The sequence below is a fragment of the Trypanosoma rangeli genome (genome assembly GCF_003719475.1).
Source record: "Trypanosoma rangeli strain AM80 chromosome Unknown Tra_15.4_contig_00159, whole genome shotgun sequence".
NCBI lineage: Eukaryota > Euglenozoa > Kinetoplastea > Trypanosomatida > Trypanosomatidae > Trypanosoma > Trypanosoma rangeli.
In genome coordinates this window covers 14,663-34,232 of record NW_021705903.1, presented here as the reverse complement: position 1 = coordinate 34,232, position 19,570 = coordinate 14,663, and the positions used below count along the sequence as shown (strand labels likewise).

At 55.4% G+C, this 19,570-nt stretch overlaps 8 protein-coding genes across 8 annotated transcripts, besides 11 other annotated features; 7 read left to right on the top strand and 1 right to left on the bottom strand.

Moving 5' to 3' along the window:
* Nucleotides 1-222: 222 nt before the first annotated feature.
* TraAM80_05089 (uncharacterized protein) lies at nucleotides 223-528 on the bottom strand (the record flags this gene model as incomplete). Its single annotated transcript, XM_029381984.1, has 1 exon — nucleotides 223-528. One exon carries the CDS (start codon nucleotides 526-528, stop codon nucleotides 223-225), a length of 306 nt encoding a protein of 101 aa, XP_029238185.1.
* Nucleotides 529-1,288: 760 nt separating this feature from the next.
* On the top strand, nucleotides 1,289-3,637 carry TraAM80_05088 (methyltransferase/D-alanine--D-alanine ligase; the record flags this gene model as incomplete). The annotated part of the gene is made up of 1 exon (XM_029381983.1): nucleotides 1,289-3,637. One exon carries the CDS (start codon nucleotides 1,289-1,291, stop codon nucleotides 3,635-3,637), a length of 2,349 nt encoding a protein of 782 aa, XP_029238184.1.
* A 28-nt stretch (nucleotides 3,638-3,665) lies between these two features.
* Nucleotides 3,666-3,687: a microsatellite.
* A 13-nt stretch (nucleotides 3,688-3,700) lies between these two features.
* Nucleotides 3,701-3,739: a microsatellite.
* A 278-nt stretch (nucleotides 3,740-4,017) lies between these two features.
* Nucleotides 4,018-4,059: a microsatellite.
* A 472-nt stretch (nucleotides 4,060-4,531) lies between these two features.
* Nucleotides 4,532-4,570: a microsatellite.
* A 257-nt stretch (nucleotides 4,571-4,827) lies between these two features.
* Nucleotides 4,828-6,531, top strand: TraAM80_05087 (putative protein kinase; the record flags this gene model as incomplete). The annotated part of the gene is made up of 1 exon (XM_029381982.1): nucleotides 4,828-6,531. The coding sequence occupies one exon, from the start codon at nucleotides 4,828-4,830 to the stop codon at nucleotides 6,529-6,531; it is 1,704 nt and encodes a 567-aa protein (XP_029238183.1).
* Nucleotides 6,532-7,071: 540 nt separating this feature from the next.
* Nucleotides 7,072-7,102: a microsatellite.
* Nucleotides 7,103-7,317: 215 nt separating this feature from the next.
* On the top strand, nucleotides 7,318-8,220 carry TraAM80_05086 (3-oxo-5-alpha-steroid 4-dehydrogenase; the record flags this gene model as incomplete). The annotated part of the gene is made up of 1 exon (XM_029381981.1): nucleotides 7,318-8,220. The coding sequence occupies one exon, from the start codon at nucleotides 7,318-7,320 to the stop codon at nucleotides 8,218-8,220; it is 903 nt and encodes a 300-aa protein (XP_029238182.1).
* A 350-nt stretch (nucleotides 8,221-8,570) lies between these two features.
* Nucleotides 8,571-8,593: a microsatellite.
* Nucleotides 8,594-9,085: 492 nt separating this feature from the next.
* Nucleotides 9,086-9,127: a microsatellite.
* Nucleotides 9,128-9,129: 2 nt separating this feature from the next.
* Nucleotides 9,130-9,155: a microsatellite.
* Nucleotides 9,156-9,274: 119 nt separating this feature from the next.
* Nucleotides 9,275-9,336: a sequence feature (A-rich).
* An 82-nt stretch (nucleotides 9,337-9,418) lies between these two features.
* Nucleotides 9,419-10,813, top strand: TraAM80_05085 (apurinic/apyrimidinic endonuclease; the record flags this gene model as incomplete). Its single annotated transcript, XM_029381980.1, has 1 exon — nucleotides 9,419-10,813. One exon carries the CDS (start codon nucleotides 9,419-9,421, stop codon nucleotides 10,811-10,813), a length of 1,395 nt encoding a protein of 464 aa, XP_029238181.1.
* A 1,546-nt stretch (nucleotides 10,814-12,359) lies between these two features.
* On the top strand, nucleotides 12,360-13,187 carry TraAM80_05084 (putative mitochondrial RNA binding complex 1 subunit; the record flags this gene model as incomplete). The annotated part of the gene is made up of 1 exon (XM_029381979.1): nucleotides 12,360-13,187. One exon carries the CDS (start codon nucleotides 12,360-12,362, stop codon nucleotides 13,185-13,187), a length of 828 nt encoding a protein of 275 aa, XP_029238180.1.
* Nucleotides 13,188-13,639: 452 nt separating this feature from the next.
* Nucleotides 13,640-13,677: a microsatellite.
* An 88-nt stretch (nucleotides 13,678-13,765) lies between these two features.
* TraAM80_05083 (uncharacterized protein) lies at nucleotides 13,766-14,638 on the top strand (the record flags this gene model as incomplete). The annotated part of the gene is made up of 1 exon (XM_029381978.1): nucleotides 13,766-14,638. The coding sequence occupies one exon, from the start codon at nucleotides 13,766-13,768 to the stop codon at nucleotides 14,636-14,638; it is 873 nt and encodes a 290-aa protein (XP_029238179.1).
* A 339-nt stretch (nucleotides 14,639-14,977) lies between these two features.
* On the top strand, nucleotides 14,978-19,153 carry TraAM80_05082 (putative dynein heavy chain; the record flags this gene model as incomplete). The annotated part of the gene is made up of 1 exon (XM_029381977.1): nucleotides 14,978-19,153. One exon carries the CDS (start codon nucleotides 14,978-14,980, stop codon nucleotides 19,151-19,153), a length of 4,176 nt encoding a protein of 1,391 aa, XP_029238178.1.
* Nucleotides 19,154-19,539: 386 nt separating this feature from the next.
* Nucleotides 19,540-19,567: a microsatellite.
* Nucleotides 19,568-19,570: the final 3 nt, after the last annotated feature.

The following is a 19,570-nucleotide window of genomic DNA, read 5'->3' as shown; positions in this document are numbered from 1 at the left end:
CGGCACCCTCCTTGGCTACGCGCATGGCATTCCCGCATTCAGTAATTGTCACCGGCTCTGGAAGACGCATGTGTACGCCTTCGTCGCACTCAGCCATCCCCACGACGTGCGGCATGCGCCGTTTTCGTTAGGAACCCTGCACTCACGGGGGACCGGGACCTGCTGGGATTCGGCGGAGTACATCGTCCGCTTCTTCTACCTGATCCGCGGCATAAGCTTCATCTACTCGACGCGTGACGTCGTCAGCCACTGGTCGACTCTCGAGTTCCATGGGGGCATAGCCACTGATCGGTCGTACGAGGCTATCAGGTTGCTAAACGCGGCGGAGGCCACGACGGTGAAGCTGCGCAAGCGGCTCGCCCCAAAGGTTGCGGATATTGTTGTGTGGGCTGCGCAGAGAGAGAATGGCCTTCCCGAGGGCCACCTCGCCGTTGTGGTGCAGGTGGAGGATGACGTGGAGGCCGCAGGTGGTGAGGACAGCCTGCGTGAACTGCAGAAGGAGCGGCTGCAGCCCCAGCTGGTGTACATTGCGGAGCAGAACTTTGACAACGTGCTGTGGGATGGCAAAAACTACTCCCGCGTGCTGCGCTTCTACTGGAAAAACGGCAAGGAGGCGATGCTGCACGATCCTTCAGGTCTTTTGATTTTTGGTCGCGTGCGCCCAGGAAAGCTTAAGCCGAATGCGGCAGTAGAGGGTGATTTGTGATGAGCCATGTTTTTTGTCATTGTGCCGGTGTCCGCTGCTTGCCGCTTGCCGCTGGCGCAATGGAAAAGGTTGCTGCCCGCTTCCCTGCGCACATTTGCGCATGCATCGTCTTGAGTGAGCCTGCGGGGGGAAGTGTGAAGCAGTGCGTGGCCGTCTCCCCTGTATGTGTGCTTGCACTGCAGGTGTGGGTGTGTTTCTTTTTTTTATTGCATGTTTTTTATGAATTTTTTGGTAGTATTTTTTTAGGGGGAAGTGAGGGAGGGGGACTTTACTTCGGTTTGTCCCGTGTGTTTGGCGCTTTGTGTGTGTGAGAGAAAGAGTAGATGTGAGTGGGCATGTGTTGGTATATGAACAGCCTCTGTTGTTGTGTGTGTTTTTTTTTTGAACAGGTGAGGCGTCTTTTTTGGTCTTGTTTTCCGTGAGATTGTTGCGGCGTGTCATGGACGAGACAGAGGGATGCGATGAATCCTTGAGATGTTGTGTGTAAGTGTTGGGCTCCGCTGGTGCTCTTTCAATGGCTTTTTTCTTCCTTTCTTTTCTGTTGTTGTTGTTGTTCCAGCTGTAGCAGCTGCGATCGCAGTGATGCTCAGATTGGCCCTGCGGCGCTCGGGCATCATCGCAGCAGCCTGTTGCACGCACTGCCCGGCTGCTGCGTGCGACGCCGCATGGGAGGCGCGGAGGAGCCGAGTGTCACACGCCTCCGTGACGACGCCGCAAAAGGGTTTTAGCTCTGGTCGGGGTCATGGGGTTGGGACGTCGCACGCAGGCGGTGGACACACCACAGGCAACTCACCGATGGCGGGGCACGCGCACAGTCATGGCATACACAACGGAGCGACGCAGGCCGTAACGGTGACGCATACATCTGGCAGCCATACCAGCGGCAGCGGCAACAACAACAACAACAACAACAGCGACGGTCACATCAGCGACAGCGGCGGAGGTGACGGCGGTGGGAACACCAGCAATGGTGGTGGTGCCTCCTCGCTGAGGCGGAAGAAGCAGACAACGAAGGTGCTGCAACGCACGAGGGGTCTGAAGAAGAAGAAGCGCGTGAAGAGGGCGACGGCGGCGGCAGCGACAACGATGACGTCCGCACAAGTCAGCGGTGGAGCATCACGCAATGCAGCAGGTGCCAGTTCCGCGTCGGTGTCTGCCAACGCAGCTGGAACTGGTGGGGTAAATGCTCGTTGCACAAGACGCAAGCGTGCCCAGAAGACAAATGCCGCGGCGCCTAAGCTTCGCGTGTGTGTGCTCAACAGCAGCTACGAGGGCAGTGACTCCGTGACGGCGGAGATTGACAACTACCACTGCAGCCCTGCCCACTGGGTGAAGGACAAGAAACGGTACACATTCACGGAGGTGGCCCTGCGGAAGAGCGATGCTTACCGCCATGTACGGGAGTTGGTGACCTCCAACAAGTTTGACGTTTTTTTCAACCTTTGCGATGGTGGGAAGGACGAAAAGCGGGCAGGTATTGACGTGGTGGAAGCGCTCGAGGAACACAACGCTGCCTTCACCGGCACCGACTCGCATAGCTTTGAGCCAAGTAAGATTGACATGAAGCTGCTTGTCGGCGCGGCAGGCGTGAATACGCCCAACTTTGTGCTGCTGGAGAACGCCGAGGGGCTGGCGAAGAAGTGTCGTCACCTGCGCTTTCCTGTCATTGTGAAGCACCTCTCCGGGTACGCCTCGGTGGGGATACATAAGGACAGCCGTTGCGACAACTTGGATGAGCTGAAGGTGAAGGTGCAGGCGTTTTTGGCCGAGTTCAATCATGCCCTCGTCGAGGAGTTCATTCGCGGCCGCGAGGGCACCGTTCTCGCCTGCGCGGATAGCGGAAGCCAGTTTGGGGTGAAGGTCTTTAAGCCACTCATGTTTAAGTTTCTGCAGAATGATGATGACTTTGCGTACTTTGAGAAGAAGTGGACGATGGAGTGCAACGACAACGCCTATGGGTTCCTGCCACATAGCGACCCTGCCTACCCCCTCATCATCGACACTGCCCGTAACGCGTTTCGACACATTATGAACGGAGTTGGCTATGGCCGTGTGGACTTCCGCATTGACGCCAAGGGGGACGTGTACTTTCTGGAAATTAACCCCAACTGTGGGATGTGGTACGACGAGAAGGATGGTGGGGACTTTGCAGATGTGATGGTGCAGGGCGATAAGTCGTGGGACCATGATCGGTTTATTCGAAACGCCATACTCCGCGCAGTGCGGGAGCAGGCGGCTCGTCGTCCATGGTATTTTATCAGCCACGACTCAAAGGGGAACTTTTCCACACGTGCGAGCAAGACGGTGCGGGCCGGTAAAAGCCTGTTCGGCGACGCCGTTCATCCCGTTCCTGTCGTTGCCCAGGCGCTCTACAAACTAGGCGAGGAGGACCCCACCGTTGGCTGCGTCATTTTACGTGGGGATCGACTGCACCAGGCGGTGGCAATTCGGCACTCGTGTGAGCCAAACATGCAGTTCATGCAGGGTTGCACCCTCACGCTGGTGGCGAAGCGGAAGATAAATGTGGGCGAGGAGCTCACTGTTGACTACGCGACGCTGTGCGATGAACGCATGCCGCCCTTTGCGTGTAGCTGCGGGACGAGCAACTGTCGAAGTGTCATTTTCCCCTCGGCCCCCACGCCTCGGACGCTGGAGGGAAGGAACATGCGACAGATGCTGCGGGAAAAGAAGCGAGCATGGTACAAGGAAAAGGAGGACCGTGAGGCGGAGCGTATGCTGAAGAAACGAGCCTCAAGGGGCAGGGGCAGTGGTGCATCCGCATCTGTGCCTTTACCCTCCGCATCTGCGTCCGTATCAAGCGCATCAACAGCTACTGCGCTGTCCACTTCCTCCGCTGGAATAAGTTTATGCAGTAGTGGTACTAGTAGCAGCAACAGTAGTGCGGTGCATGGTACAGGTGGCAAGAAGTAGGAAGGTTAGGGAGTGGCGCATGGATGAGCATCAGTCATCATCATCATCATTGTCTTCTCTCGATTGTGTGTGTGGGTGTTTTGTTTTTTGTTTTTGTTTTTTCCTTCAATGGCTTCTAGTTTTCTAAGTGTGGTTGATCCTGTTTACATAGAGATATAACCATGCTTGGCGATACGTCTGAAGCAATAACCCTATAAATTTCAAATGATTACATTACACGTGCATAGCTACATACATAAAGTATATGTAGTTGCATAGAAGGATGGAATGAAGGCTTGAGGCGTGTTTGGTGGAGTTGCGTATGCTATTGCAAGTAAACATAAGAGCTCGCCTGAGGAAGAGGAGGAAACGCCGACGTGTATCTCTGCATGCATGATATATTTTTGTTGTCGTCGTTGTTGTTGTTGTTTTTCTTTTTTTTGCGTTTCCCTTCCCTACTGTGGTAGTTGGGGTATTACTAGTAATGATTCGCTTGTGGCAGCTTTGTTTGCTTTCTAACGGGGGGTAGGAGGTTCGTCTTGCGTTGTTGTCGCCAACACACCACCTGTCGACGGTCCCCCATCCCAAATATATTTATGGCAAATGAGGACCTTCCTTGTTACTGGGCGCATATCCTCCCAATCGCGTTTCCCCTCTTTTTGTCCCCCGCTATGGGGTGGGACTACTTCGGCGTTTATCCTATCGGCATACCTCAATGCCTTACACCTATAAAGACATAGAGCTAGTTTAAAACACGCATGGGTTTCTGAGACAGCATGAGTGGGGTATAAAGTAGCAAACAAAAAGAAAAAGGAGAGAACACAAATGCCTTCGGACAAGAGAAAAGAGTTTCTTTATTATATATTCTGTTTCCTTCCTTATTTCTCCTTCTCTATCCGTCTCTATCTCAGTCTTTACATTTATATATATATATATATATACACACATATATATGGGCCTTATGTGTGGACCTTCTCCTGTTACTTGCACCTTACTTGTGTGCTCCGGAAGGGGTGGTGGGGGCTGCTGGTGATGCGTGCAGCATGCGCTGCCTGGTTTGCGCCTCCGTGTGTCTCCAGGAGGGAGGGGCACCACTTGTAGCTGAATGACGTTTTCCTCTTCGTTGGGTGCGGTCCACGAGTGAAGCTGCGGGGACGTAACCACAGAGAAAGTGAAGGAAGGAAGGGGTGAGTGTAGGCGGAAACTTAGCGATGGGAGATGAATGGTGTTCGTTGCGGCCTCTTTTTATTGACCGCTGGGTGCGGCGGTGTGGGGTGCAGAAAACAATAAACTGCCTCATCATGGACCTTGTCGCCGCCCACCCGGAAGACGTAATGGCATTTATTCATGCGTGGAGTGCGCCAAGGCGAGTGGATGCGACCACGCCCAACGCCGCATGCTGTTCTAACAAGGCTCAGCAAGAGGAAAATGTTCGTGAGGAGCAGGGGCAAAGTCATGTCTTTGAATGGCCGTCCAGCTCAGATCAGGTCGGGGACCGTGTCGGGAATGAGGATAGCGGCACTACTGTGCCGTTGGTCCGGGCAGAGGAACCAACCGTGCAGGAGCTACGCTCGCGCTACCCGGACGCCAGGACGTCTCCCTTTGCACTCCTGGTGAGTGAGGAAAACTTGGACGCTCAGTTTCGCCGCAGTAGGTCCGTCTCGGCGAGCAGTAGCGGTTTAAGCGGTTGCATGGGCCGTGGCAACTACGGTTTTGTGGTTCCTGCCGTCCTTCTGCCGGAGCTGGGATCGGGGGAGGACAATCCTGGCAATTATGGCAATGCTGATCACCCGGGTAATGCGCACACCCCCGCTAGCGGAGGGGCGAGTCGCATGGTGGCTATAAAGGTTAGTCGGGTACAGGCGGCCTGGTCATTGGATGAGGCCAATTCCCTGCGCCTTGTGACGGAGTCTCGTCACTGGCTGGAACAGGAGGTGCAGAGGCTGCAACAGGAATTAGATGCGCTCCGTGAGACGCGTGCAGTTGAGGGTGTTCTACAGCCACAAGAAGAAGATGCGCAGGCGGTGCATCCGAAAAGCATTGATGCCATTGCCATACTTGAGTCCCGCCTGCAGTTTCAGAGTTTCCAGTTACAAGGGGCTCGACGTGTGACGAGTCTGGCCGGCGATGTCATGTATGACGTGGAGAGGGATGCCATGTGGTTCCCACTTGATTTCTACCCTTCATCACTGAAAAAGTGTATTCGAGCCCGTCGCAAGATTTGCACGGGTTCTTTTTCAGTCACGAACCCGTTTCCTGATATCATGGTAAATAACACCGGGGACACTGTCATGGCGTTATTCTTTTCCGTGCGAGAAATTCAACACGTGGCGTGGAACCTTTGTTGTGCGCTGCACTTCCTTAACACCACCTGTTGCCTCTGCCACCTGGACGTGAAGGTGGACAACATTCTTCTCTCCTCTTCATGGGTCTCGAGCGGTCCCGAGTCGAACGGAGCATTCCCATTGGCTATGGAACAGCCATCTGGCCCTCTAGGCGATACTGATGGCCCGCCACTGCCCCAAATTGTGTTAGGCGACCTTGGACTCGCACAGCGCCTTGGCACCCCCATTATGCAGCTCGGGGACTTTAGTACGATGGCCCCGGAGGTGTATTGGGCCGCTGAGAACCCTACCCACCCGGCGTGCCGCACGCCGGTGTTCTGCGCCTCTAGCGACATGTGGAGCGTTGGGTGTGTTTTGCTGCAGATGATCAATGGGCTCGAATACGGCGGGTGGGGGACACCAGATTTGTTTGCTGCACTCGAGGACAACTACCTGTCGCCCGCGCTGCGGCACCCCGAGGTGTGGCCGATGCAACTGAACGATTTCATCGCACGCTGCTTTGAGCGGGACCCACGACGTCGCATGCAGGCCGGTGACGCACTCCATCACCCATTTTTATCATGCCTGTAGCAGCCACTCGTGTCTCCTCTCTTTGTATTCAGTGTTCACACCGACTTTGCTTTTTATGTTGTTGTTGTTTTGTTCTATCTATTCTAGTCCTGTATTTTCCTCTGCCTCAGTGTGTTGCTGCTTGCTTGCATTTGTGGAGTCTCACTCCGCCGTTGGATTGTTTGCTGTTGCGATTTCCGCCCACTTTGCCATGGGAAATTGGTTGTTCCGCGCCTCTGCGGACGCGCACACACATAACACAAACACAGGTGGAAGCAGATGAGGGGGTGTTTAACCACAAAGAAAGCCCGGCGATGTGTATTGAATAAATAGGCAAAAACAGTGTAATTCGTGGGATCTGCCCGCACATGTATATGTATGCATACGCATTTGCGCCCATGTATATAATGGGGCTGACTTGGGTAACTCTAACTTCCTTAATGTGGTATTTAAAGGCTCAGCGTGGCGCTGAATCTTCGCTAATTGCAAAGGGAATTGAAGCTAAAGGGGGAAGTCTGCATGTGCGTATGGCACCGCATGTACTCTCCCTTCCTCTCAGCTTGAGTGTGTGTGTGTATGTGTGTATGTGAGTATATGCGCCTGCAAGCGTGGTGAGAACTCCGTCTATCCCCCGCAACTGCATAGGTCTCTGTGTAGTTGCCGTATGTCGGGTGCGTAACTGTGTGTGACGGTGGTGACTCAGTGCGTTGTGCTCTTCCCCTTACGACTCCGTGCATCTCTCTATCTTTATGTGGGAAGAGAAGAAGAAGCAAACAAACAAAACACACACACGCATACGCAATCTGAATGAAGGTGACTGTTGTGACTGGGAAGCAGTCGGAGGTGGTGGAGCTCCCCCCTAATGCAACACTGGCAGACCTCAAGAAGGTCTACCAGCCAAAGTTGGATGTTAACCGCAAGTCCTTCAAGGTGGCGGGCAGCGGCGGCGGCGGTGCGGAGAATGGGAAGCCGCAACTCGTTGTGCTGGTGGATAAACGACCGCTGAAGGAGCAGGGCGTGAACGAAGGGGGAGAAGTCATCTACAAGGACTTGGGGCCACAGGTGGGTTACCGCACTGTCTTCATCGTGGAGTACGCGGGGCCGCTCGCCATTTTGCTGGGCTACGCCCTGCGCCCGTCCTTTATCTACGGCACCAACATCACGAAGGGGTTTGGTTATACACAAAAGGTATTCATCACTCTCTTTGCCGCCCACTTTGTCAAGCGTGAACTGGAGAGCGTTTTTGTGCACAAATTCTCGCACGCAACGATGCCACGCCGCAACATTGTCCGGAACTGCGTGTATTACTGGACCTTTGCCTTGTTTATTGGCTACGTGCTGTGTCACCCGCAGTACACGGAGCCGTCAAATCGCTGCCTGGTGAACGCCTCAGCGGCTGCCATGATTGTCTTTGAGCTGCTGAACTTTACCGTGCACAAGCAGCTGAGTGAGATGCGCCGGTGTGACGGGGACACGACCCGCACCGTGCCAAAAGGTGTTTTATTCTCCCTGGTCTCCTGCCCGAACTATACGTTTGAAGTGCTTTCGTGGGTGTCGTTCTCCCTAGGCACGAGCCTGGTGTCCTCGTGGCTCTTCACCCTCGCCGGCTTTGTGCAGATGGCGGAGTGGGCGGCGAAGAAGCACAAGAATTACGTCAAGTCCGACCCGGGGGCGGCGAAGCGGAGGCGCATGTTGCCGTTCCTTTTCTAAGCCTTGGGCGGCGGCCGCAACGGCGGCAGTGTCCGCTGAGCGTAAACGAAAGCAAAGGGTGGGGGAAAAGGGGAAGGGAGAAAAGATATATATTAGTCTGCCGATGGGAACAGCAGATACGCGTCAGCAGTGTCATCTGTCATCATTGACGTTGCTGCGGATGTGGAGACGATGCAGCTGCGAGGCAGCGTATTTGGGTGGGTGGGTGCGCGCAGGTGTAGCGAGCATACATCGGATGTGGGGACGCAGAAAGTGGGGGGAGGCAAACACAGTAAATGGCAGCAAGAGTTAGGGAAGGAAAATAATAAGAGCAAGGAAAAAAAAAGCCAGGAAAAACATCATGTATGTCTTATATATATATATATATATATATCACCCGAAGCCAGAGTTGTCATCGAAGCATAATGAACACGCGCCCAGCGTAACGGGAGGTGGCAGACGGAGGGGCCTCGAGAAGCAGGTGCCACGCTTTCTTCTTCTAACGGAGTTGTGGTAGGAGAAGGGGTGGATAATAAGGAAGGAATGAGAAGAAACATACATACATGCACATGTTTGCATATGTGTAGGTGTGCATTACCTACTAGTTCTGTAATGGGTGTGTTTTTATTATTATTTTTTCTTTTTTGAAAGCCTTTGTGTGCTTTAGAAAAAAAAAAAAAACGGGTTTGTGCTACTTGAGGAGGTTTAACGAAAGCAAGAGGAAGAAGGAGAAGGGGGGAAAAGGGGGGAGAAAGCGCATGCATTTTGTACTAACCATGCATCGACGTCAAAGGGAATAGGATTGGGTTATGATGGCGGGGAGGGGACGAGGAAAGACGTATCTGTTGCTGTTGTTGTAGATATTCTTGCCATTTTCCCTCCATATATATATATATATATACATATATACATATACATCATTATACATTCTTCTTCTTTTCTTTTTTTTTTTTTTTCGTGTGTGTGGCATGGAAGGCGGGTTTTGTGCCCTTTTTTTCTGCTTGGAGGTTATTTGGTGAGCCAAGACGCCCAGCCCGTATCTCTCTCTTCTTGGATGCGTGCTAAATGCCCTGCGTTTTCTTTGTTGTTGTTGTTTTTTGTCTTCTCTTTTGCCCATTTTTATTTATTTTTTTGTTTGCGCGTGTTTTACTTTTCATTCCACAGTTCCGTCTCATCTCTTGGGGGTGGGTGAGTTTCCTCGTGTCTGCGTGAGGTGGACATGGTGTTGGCACATCGCGGTGCGTACATTTCTATGGGGGCGGCGACTGGCGAGCTGCAGGGGGATGCGTTGCTCTCTGCCAACCTGGAGTACCTGGCGTCGCTGAGCCCGTCGGTCATCCGTCCCGTGCTGCCGCAGCTGCCGGGTGGAGCGGGTCTCCTGCCTGACGACTTTCAGCTGCCCCCGACAGAGGCAGGCGGCGAGGCGGCGTCGATTATTCTGCAGGTAAATGCCGTGGAAGATGTCTCGCTCCCGTTGGCGCAGCGATTAAGAGCCATGGCGGCACCCCCAACAACGGCGACGCAGGGCACTGACGTAGATCCCCCTGACGCAGTGGGAGATGAGGCTCAGCAGATTTCAGTGTATGAAATGCTGCAGTCGATGGAGAGCGATGACCCCGCCTCACATTGGCGTGGGCGTCGTCAGCGGCTGCTCCGGCTGATTCTCACTGACGGCTTTACGCGGGTTATTGCCTTTGAGGACTGTCGTCAGGGGTGTGATGCGCTGCGGGGAGGCGTGGCATGGGGCACCAAACTGTGCCTTCTTGCTCCACTGCAAATACGCCACGGTGTGCTCATTCTGACCTCACAGCAGACTGTCATGTTGGGTGGGTTTCTGCCGGAGCTGCAGGAATTCTGGGAGAAGCATGCAAAGGAGGCTCTCGAGGAGATGTCTGGACGACCAAAGAAGCAGGTGCAGCAGGCGGTGGAGGGGCTGCGGCGGGGGGTGACGTCACCCACGCCGGAAGGGGCGGCGGAAACTCACACCGATGCCGGCAGTAGCGTGGCACAACCTCCTGCCTCATCACTCTCGCAGCAACAGCAGCAACAACAACAACAGTTGGAGGCGGCGGGAGCTGCATTTGCGGATCTACAGCAGACCACCGCCGTGAATGTTGTGAATCCTTCCCCCTTACAGCCCTCCTCGATTCATGCCTCGCAGCCTCAGCCCCTTTCCGCGTGGCAAGCCCATCACCCGCGCACCTTCCCTTTTAAGACAATTGCGGTGATCAGAGAGGTGAAATCGGACTTGAAGATTCAGGAATTTTCAGCACTTTCTCCAGACGAGGCAAAACGGTTTTCGCTCTTTGTCCTGCTCGCCACTCCCCCGGATGAAGTCAACAGAGGATCACAGACGGGGGAGACAGAGCTCTTGGTGGACATAGGCCATGGCTGGCTGCAGCAAGCACTCCGCATGGATCCAGATACGTTCTGCGCGCTCTGCTCCTCGCGTCAGCCCGGTGATGTGGCTAGGCTTGGGGCACTGTTGGCGAACGTGGGGCGGGAGCTGGAGAACCTTGACGTGGCTGTCTTCGTCCTGCGGCAACGCGAGATCGACGGTGCCGTCGAGGTGGTGGAGGTGCACCGGCCCCAATCCTCCTCGGCGTTGCTGTGAGGCAGGAGGAGCAAAAGAGCAGCACAGCAGGGAAGAGGGGTGGGTGGGGCGTTCGTGTCATTTCGAACTAAACGAGTGGGGCCAGCGAGCGTGCACGCTGTCGCAACACGCTCGGGGTTGCGCACAGACAAGGAAGAAGGGGTGAGGTGGTGTTCGCTGAGGAATTGTGGGTAGTAACAGAAGCGAGAGAAACGTCATTTCTTCGCCGACACCACAAGTTTTTGGCCACCTTTCTCTGCTTCCTGCCTTACGTCCGTGCCAATTGCCAAGCTGGCGTAGCCCCGACGAACGGGAGGCTGCGAGAGGAATGTTTCTGTGGGCCTAGTAGGTACCTGGTAAGACGGAATGATTTTTTGTTGTTGTTGTTTTTTTTTTCTGGCGTACACCCACTAATATCACTTTTTCCATGTTGCACACGACAGAGATTGTCACAGTGAGCAAGCGTTGAGGGCCTACCAAACCTTCTCTCCACTCATATCATCTCGTCTCCGTGCAGACGGCGGGCCGGAGACGTTTTTGGTACCTCCATACTTGTGTCATAACTTGCTCACCAGGGAGAGTGCGGTAGAGGAGTCCTCTTAGACTCTCCCTCTTTCCCACACTCTCTCTTCCTTGCGGCCGACGGAGGCAATGTGGGAGGGGAGGAGCTGCGCTAATTGCTGCAGGAAAGGAACAGGGGGATGCAGACATTGCGTGGCGCGTTCTCTACCCATTCTCCATCCTTCTTTTTTTTTTGCCCCTGTGTCCGTGGTTGATTCCTCTGCAAGTGTGTGTGCGTTTGTAGGTGCGTGCGTGCCTCCTCCGCCTTGCTCTGCGTCTTATGCGAAGGGTTGATGGCGCGGGAAGTGACCACAGTGGCGACTAAGCGTGCGTGGCCACACGATGTGTATGAAGCCTGCGCCGGTGAATTTACTGGGCCACCACCGAGGATCAATGACGCCACGAAGGGGAAATGAGCAGCGGTGAGTAGCTTAACGTGCACTCGTGTGTTTGACACTCGGAGCAAAACGAAGGAAAAGAAATTATATATATAATTTCTTTTGGATGACATACTTATCCCCCACTTCCTCCCACGCATCCCCGTTCTTTTCGTTCACTTGTTGTGGTTGTTGGTTTCCTACGCCTTTCGTGCCAACCCCCGCCGCCTCTGAACGTTATGCACGTACGTGTAGATTACCTCATACATATGCGTAAGTGTGACTGTATGATCATCCTGCACGACGCGGGTGCAGTGGCCGCCTCTGCACGGCGGTGGACGGAAGATAGACTGCTGCGACTGTCGCCCTTTTCTTTTCTTTTTTGATCCTTGCGTCTTCTGCTGGTCCATGTGTGTGGGGACAGCACGTCACCACAAAGGTGCATAAAACGAAAGGGAAAGAAAGGGCAACATTTACAGAAACCACATTAGTGAGGGAAAACAGGTGGCTGTTGAGAGTAATTTGTTGTCATAGTTTTATCCCGCGGCTGGCGTGGTTTACGATCGTTTGAATATACCCTGGTTGGAACGAATTAAAAAAAAAGGAAAGAGAAAAAGGGAGGGATACGTATGCGGCGAATACTGCATCCCCCCGCGTACGGTCTGAGTGGCCTCGTTGCCACAGCGTGTAAGACAGCGACCGGGTCGCTGTCTGGCACGGGTGCGTGTTTGGTAATTACGCCCATGACGCTGCTCCTGTCAGCGCGAGCCCAAGGAGGCTTCGGTGGGGGTCGTCCTGCCCGTGGGCAGCGCGGTGGATATGACAGCAGAGGCCGAGACAGGGAAAGAGGCGGCGGAGCTGAGGGCAAGGGAGGCGCGGTGCGACGCACGATTATCAACAAGACTGGCGACGGCGAGCTCAGCGAACTAACACGCATGGTGATGCGGGACGACTCAAAGATTCTAACGGGCATTGTCAAGCATATTCCGCAGAATGGTGCCATTTCAGTGAAGAGCCTCCACGCTCAGCTATCACCTGATGTGCAGGAAGCGGTAGCAGAAAAATACAATGGCCTCAAAAGCTTCCTGGAGCAACGCAAGCAGCTGTTTGTGGTGAAGAAAAATCCGGCAGATGGTGTGTTGTACGCTGCAGCCGCGCCGCTGGCGTTGCAGAAGCTTGTAGCGCGCGAGAAGCAACGAGAGACGATGCAGGAGATGTTGGGGCTTAACCGCCGCGGTGGCGGTGGCGGTAGCGGTAGCGGTGGCGGTGGCAATCGTGGAGGACGTGGCAATCGCGGTGGTGGTGGAAACCGTGATGATCGCGGTGGGGGAGGCGGTGGTGAACGTTTCTCTAGAGGCCGTGACAGTGGAGGCGGCGGTGGCGGCTTCAGGGGACGCGGAAGCGGCGGCAGGATGGGCGGTGAGAATCGTAGCTTCGGCACGCAGGGACGTCGTTGAGCTTGATTCTCAGCGTGTGTGTGCGTATATGTTTTGCCGGTTTTGCAGCGCAGAGGTGAAGGGGACACTTTAATAGATTGCGAAGGAGCGTGTGTGACGACGCGTGGTCACTGTCTTCACAGTGGAGAGGAAGAAGATGGAAGATGTGGACTCCAAAGAGAGGCTTGGGTAGCGCTGGATGGCTGTGAAAAAAGGAAAAAAAGGTTGGGGTATGATTCCTCGCGCATTGCCGCAGAGTCTGTGGAGCCTCAACGGACGTGTATGCATCTATTTTTCTCTGTGTGTTTGTGGGAGAGAGAGAGAAAACAAAAAAAAGGGCTTGACCACGGAGAACACCTCCCGCTCTTGTCTGGCCCTAGCTTTTTTCCCCTACCGCCCTCTCTTGGAAGTGTGTTCGGCCGTGCATTCGTTGTTCTTCTCTGCGACTGTTGTTTTTCAGTGCGTTTATTTGTTCTTCTGTCTCTCCGTCTCTCTCTCTCTCTCTCCCTCTTTTTTTTTGTCCTTTTCTCCTTCTTGCATGCGGCGCGGCACAAATCAGAACGGGGGGAACACGACACTGTGAGGTGAGACCAGTGAGAATGTTTTTGGCGCGTCGTGGGGTCCTGCGTGGGAGAGTGGTGCAGCATTTGTTGTTGAGCGCTGGCAGAGGCCCCAGCACCAGCGGAGTCGCGGCAGGAGCAGGGGGGGCACTGACGGTTGCCCACCACGTCCGTGGCGCCGTCGTAGTGCAGCGGCGACTGCAGTCTACGTCCAGCGACGACGGGGCATCGGATGCGTTAGCGGCGAAGGGTGGCTCGACCTCGTCGTTGTCGGAGCCGCATAGTGCCGCGGACGCCGCAGCACCGGCGGTGTCCCGGCAGGAGGCGCTGGAAAACTTGCTGGAGGAGATTCAAGTTGTGTTGAGCCGCCCAGTGCCGATTGGGGCTCTTTTTCGCGCCCTTTCCCCCACGAGTCGCAGGACGCTGGCAAAGAACGGGGAACCGCTGGAGCAGTTGCTGCTGCGCTACCCGCAGCACTTCACCGTGTATCAGCAGGGCAGCGCGCGGAACAGGACGATTCACTGCTCCCCCCCGCATTTGGTGCCAGAGCATGCCCGGCGGGTGATGCTTGAGGAACCCCCTGTGGTTGCGGCGGTTCCCGCGGCCTCGGCGTTGTCCAGAACAAGCAGAGATATTAATGAACGAATTTTGCAACAAGACCCCATTGCAGAGAGGCAGCAAAAAATTAATATGGTACTGCAGTACATCCCGAACGAGTGGTCACCCTTTACAGAGCTTGGCATACCGGAGGAGGTGAGGGTGAAATGCATGGGCAAACCGAATGTAAAGGCTTTTCATTACTTTGAGAAGTATCCACAGTACTTTGAGGTGCGGCAGCAGGGGGTTTCAGATCACACTTTTTATGTGCGCCGTTCCTTGGCTCTGCAGCGACGCACTGAGAAACCACTCTGACGTTAGTCACATGTGTTGATCACTCGATGCTGTTCTTTCTTTTGACAAAGCTTTCATTTGAGGAGGAATAAAAAAAAAAAGAATGAGGGGATATATAAGAAGGAGAGGATGATGACACAAGAAGGAATGCTCTCACCTCTTTGCGTGTACGTGTGTGGTGAATGGATGCATGCGTAGCTATATGTGTTTGTGTACGCACCCTTTCTGCCCTCGTTTGGTTTGTCTGTCTTACTGGAACGCTGGAGTAGGGAAGTGACAGGATATACTCCAAGAGCCGGGTCAACTAATCCCAAAAGGAGGTTCGTTTACTTTTTGTCTCTGCTGTGTGTTTGCGTGTCAATGGCGCAGCAGGAGAATACAGGTACGTCGTGCGAATTTTGGTGGTCGCATCGGCGGCTTTTGGAGGAGGCTGCGGCTGTGACGGGGCCACCCACGGCGGCTGTCGACATTGTCGCCTCTATCGACAGCGTGAAGGCGAAGGCCCAGGAGATGATGGAGGCAACTGTGACATACAACGGCGACACGGCGAAGGGGGCGGGCGACGCCGGGGTGGATCCGGTACAAATGGGTGTGTGGCAGGCGGAACTGATTGTCCTGCGGAATCAGCTGCTAGAGGCGTTACTTGCAGCGCAGCAGGAGCGGCGTGCGAGGTGCAACGGCGATGCGCTGCGTGGCAGTGTCGGGGTTGAGCCAGAAACGCCTCCACTCCGTCAAACTGTCCATGAGATGCTCCTCCACACCGTCGTTGGAGAGTGGGCGACGCGGTGGGCCTCCCACACGGATGCGGATGGCGGTTTGGCCTCCGAGTCGCTGCTAGACACCTTTCTTGATGGTATCGTTTTTACGCATGCGTCCAATTGGGACGAGACAGGGGTGGAGGAAACAGCGGCAGGCGGCGCTATGCGGGAGGTGGTGTGGACATTTCTGACAGATGTTTGGGGCATGACGCCTGTTGAACAGGAGAAGTGGCTGCCGCGCCTCGTGCAGCATGCGTGGGAGGCCTTTCTCATCGAGATGCAGAGGCTGGAGGAGGAAGTGCAGCGGGTGTGTGCGGCAGCGGAATCCTCCACGGCGCAAGAACGACGCGACGAGGCCTGTACACTTGTCTGCCGCGCGGTTCGGGTGCTGAGGTTGCTGGCAGTGCCTCTTACTCCCGCGGAGGTTGCGGGGATGCGGGGCCTCCCACGCCCGCACGTTGTGGTGGCAACCTCAGCCAAGGCTAGAAGCGTAGTGCAGATGATCGCTAGATGGCTGCCTGTGTGCATTGGCTTTCTCTACTCACTCGCACCGCTGCCGCGGCAGCAGCAGGAAGAGGATAATAATAAACAGGAGGAGAACACGGCAGAGAGGCATGTGGATAATGGCAAAAAAGACGCCGGAGATACCACCACAAGCCCGGAGGCGCTTGAGTGGATACGGAGACTCAAGCAGCAGGTGGAACGTGTATTTGCGCTCTTGGCGCAGTTGGATGAGACATCTCCGTGGATGATGATGCTTGTAGACACAATGGCACATGCCTTTTACGCGACGCGTGAAGACGTGTCGCGTCTTACCGGCGACCAGGCAAAGCGTGGCGTCGGCGAGGATGTTGAGACGCGGCAGCACATGGCGCTTAAATCTTTTTTGGCCTCCTACGAAAGACGCGTGGAGGTGTCGTCGGCCACAGCAGCCAGCGGTCAATGGACACTTGTGGAGGCGTGTAACATGAAGATGAGTCATGTCTTGTCATGTGCGCTGGACGAAACGGGCCGCCCTAGCAGCCTCAGCACCCGGGTGCTGCGTGTTTTGTTGGTGCAGCGCCCAATTGCAACACTACGGCATTTGTTAACGTTTTTGTGTCCCAGCAATCATGTGGCGGCGCTGTGTGATTGTGAAGCGGTGATTACCGATAAGGGGTGCTCCAGTGAGGCGCGCGCCATGGCGTTTGTGGAGGAAGCATTGAAGGAGAATGCCGTGGCAAGGACGTTTTTCCCAAAGTACTTCTCTGTGTTTTGTGCCGTCGAGCAGGCGTTAGTGAGCCTTTGCGCGGATCTGGCAAGCCACGAAGCGGCAGCGGTGACATCCGCCGACGCTGTTGCACTTGTGCTGGAGCGCTTTATTGCAGCCGCGATGGATGAGGCCTTCACAGCTTTTTCCGAGCTCAAGGGTGCGGCGGCGAGTGAGTGGCTTATGTTTTTGGCGTTTATCTGCCACGAGACGCCTCTCTTTGAGATTCATATGCTGCATCATGTGCGCCGCGCCGCGCGTCGCTTCTTTGCACCAGGCAGGCGCATGATAACGTACCTGCACGAGCATATCGTGCGGCGGGAACGGCACGGCCTTACCGCCTTTTTTCTCCCTCCCCTGCGGGCCATTGGGGTTGACTACAGCACCTGCAGCGATCAAGAACACTTGAGCTGCGCCTTGCGCTACCCGCTCTCGGCGGAGGTGGCGTACTTTCAGGAGCTGCCGCGTGGCTACTACTGTCGCCAGCCGCTGCGTCTTGCGCTGAACGCCAAGAACGACGCGTTGCATTTTTTTCACGAACTTCTCATGTCACAAACGGCAGAGACGTCGTCGCGGCGGTTGTCCGCAATGGGGGGGACACAAAAGGGGGAGGACCACGCGATGGTGCGGGACCTTTTTGTTGACATGATTGTCCACATCGGGGCGCTGGTGGCGGCTCGTGTGCGGGGTGACGTCGATCGACGCATCGTGACAGATTCGGTGGCGGCAGATGCGATGTCGTCTTTGTTTTTTGGTGTACTGCGGCTCTGCAGCAGCGTCACGTACTGGGACCCTGCCAGGCGGCATGCCATTCAGCGGGCCATTGCACAGCAGCTTTGCACACAGCGTCCAGTCCCTCCACCAAACCACGCGGGTAGACCTGGAATGGCGCCGCAAGGCAGCAGGGGCAACGGCACAGAGGAGGGGTGGGCGCCACCACTGCCCATGGCATTCCTGCTTCGTGGGGGATGCATGCTTGGAGACGTAACAGCGCAGCCTGCTGTTGCTGCTGGTGGTGTTCCTGCTGCAGCAGAGACAGAGGAGGAAGCGACGACGACGACGCCGCATGCCTGGCATGACTGGTTTTGCAACGCGGAGTTTGAAGATGTTGACGCACGTGCCGGAGTCGCGGCGATGGCGCTCCTGCGGGTCTGCAACCGCAACTACATGAAATTTATTCCGACGAGAACGCTGCTGGAGCGCCGGGCCACACTGGAGCAGCACGCCGCAAAGCAGAAGGAGTCCGGTTCACAGGCCAAAGCTGAATCCGCGATGGAGGCGGCGATTCTGCGGGATGTGGACCTGTTGCGTAGAAAGCGGGACGGGGCGGAGGTGTCGTCGCAGACAAAACTGCCAGAGCAGCACGCTCTGGTGACGACGGTCGTTGTGGAAGCTGACGGCAAGGCAGAGTCTGGGATTGCGGGGAACGGCACGGCGACGGAGGCGCAGGTCAAGAGGCCCGATGTCAAGAAGTGTGAGGAAGAAATACAAACTTCACGAAATGCAGCGCAACGACAATGTGATACGCGGCCGCTCCCGCTTGCGGCAGTGAAGTCGTACGTGGAGCCACTAGTTGTGGCACTCATACAGCGTGCCCGTATTTCCGTCGTGGATGGGGTGGCGTCTGGTGTGGCTCTGAGAAAGTGGCTCATGACGGTATCGGGGCTGTTTGAGCCGCAGGCTCTCTTGGAGGTTGTGCGTCGTGTGGTCCTGCAGGCAAACACCAAGCTGACGCATGCCACCAAGCTGGAGTGTGCCTCTCTGTCTGCCTTTTTGGGGGTGGTCGCAAACGACATTGTGCTGCCGTACAAGCAGAGCTTCTTTCATCATCATCACACGCATGCAAAGCAGCAGCAGCGACAGGTGGAGCCCGCGCCTGCCGAGGCGGAGGACAACGAGCGTGGGAACGGGTGGCTCCCTCGCTCTCTTCCGGCCTCGGAGAAGGATGCAGGAATGTTACTACGTATTCTCATTGCCGACACCACGCGTGCGGTGACACGGTTTTTGGAGCAGGCCACGCCACTTGGTGACTGGAAGGCGTACACACTCACGCTTCACATGCGACGCATCATGGGCCTTGTAAGTCGGTATGAGGCGGCCTTCCGTGCTGCACTGACGAAGCGACTGCAGGAGGTGGGGAAAACAGCTGGCACCGCGGAAGGCATTCACCCCGTCCAGCTGCTCGCCGCGGTGGAATGTCCGCTGCTGGAGAAAATGATACGACCTGCTGCCGAGGTGGATCACTTGTTTACCGGTGCATTGCCACCACCATCATCACTACAGCAACAGCAGCCGGTGTCTTTTTTATCTACGTCGGGGTCGCAGAGGAACCCAACAATTGTAATGGGAGGAGGAGGAGCAAGCGGGGGCGGTGGTGGTGGTAATAGTAATAGTAGCGGAATCGCCAGCAGGAACGGATGGTCGGCGCCCGGGGATGCACACAGGAGAAAGCGGCATCGCTCCCGTGACAACTCCTATTCTCATCGCCACAGACGCAGCAAGAATGCTTCTCGCGACCAGGCAGAATGAAAGTCTAGATTTTTCTTTTCTTCCTGTGTGTTCCGCACTCCTTTCTCACTATCCCTTCATTTTCCACAGAGGGAGGGAAGGAGAAAAAAAAAAAGTGCAGAATGGAGAGTTATACGCCTGTGCGCGCCTGAGCCCCGTACGCACGCACGCAGTATAAAAAAGAGTGAAAAAATAAAAACAAAAACCGGAGGTGCGGCTGGCGTTTCATTCGTTTTGTCTTCGTTGCTGCTGCGCTTCTTGTGTTGTTTTGCGCCTGGGAGCAGCAAACTGCGATGCCGCCTAGTCCCTGCACGGATCGCTCGTTGGCACATTGTCCTCCTCGCTGCTGGGCGCATGGAATGGTATGTGACACGTACGGGCGCGGGGGTCCCGGTAACACACGGAACGAGAGAGAGAGAGAGAGAGAGGAGGGAGGAA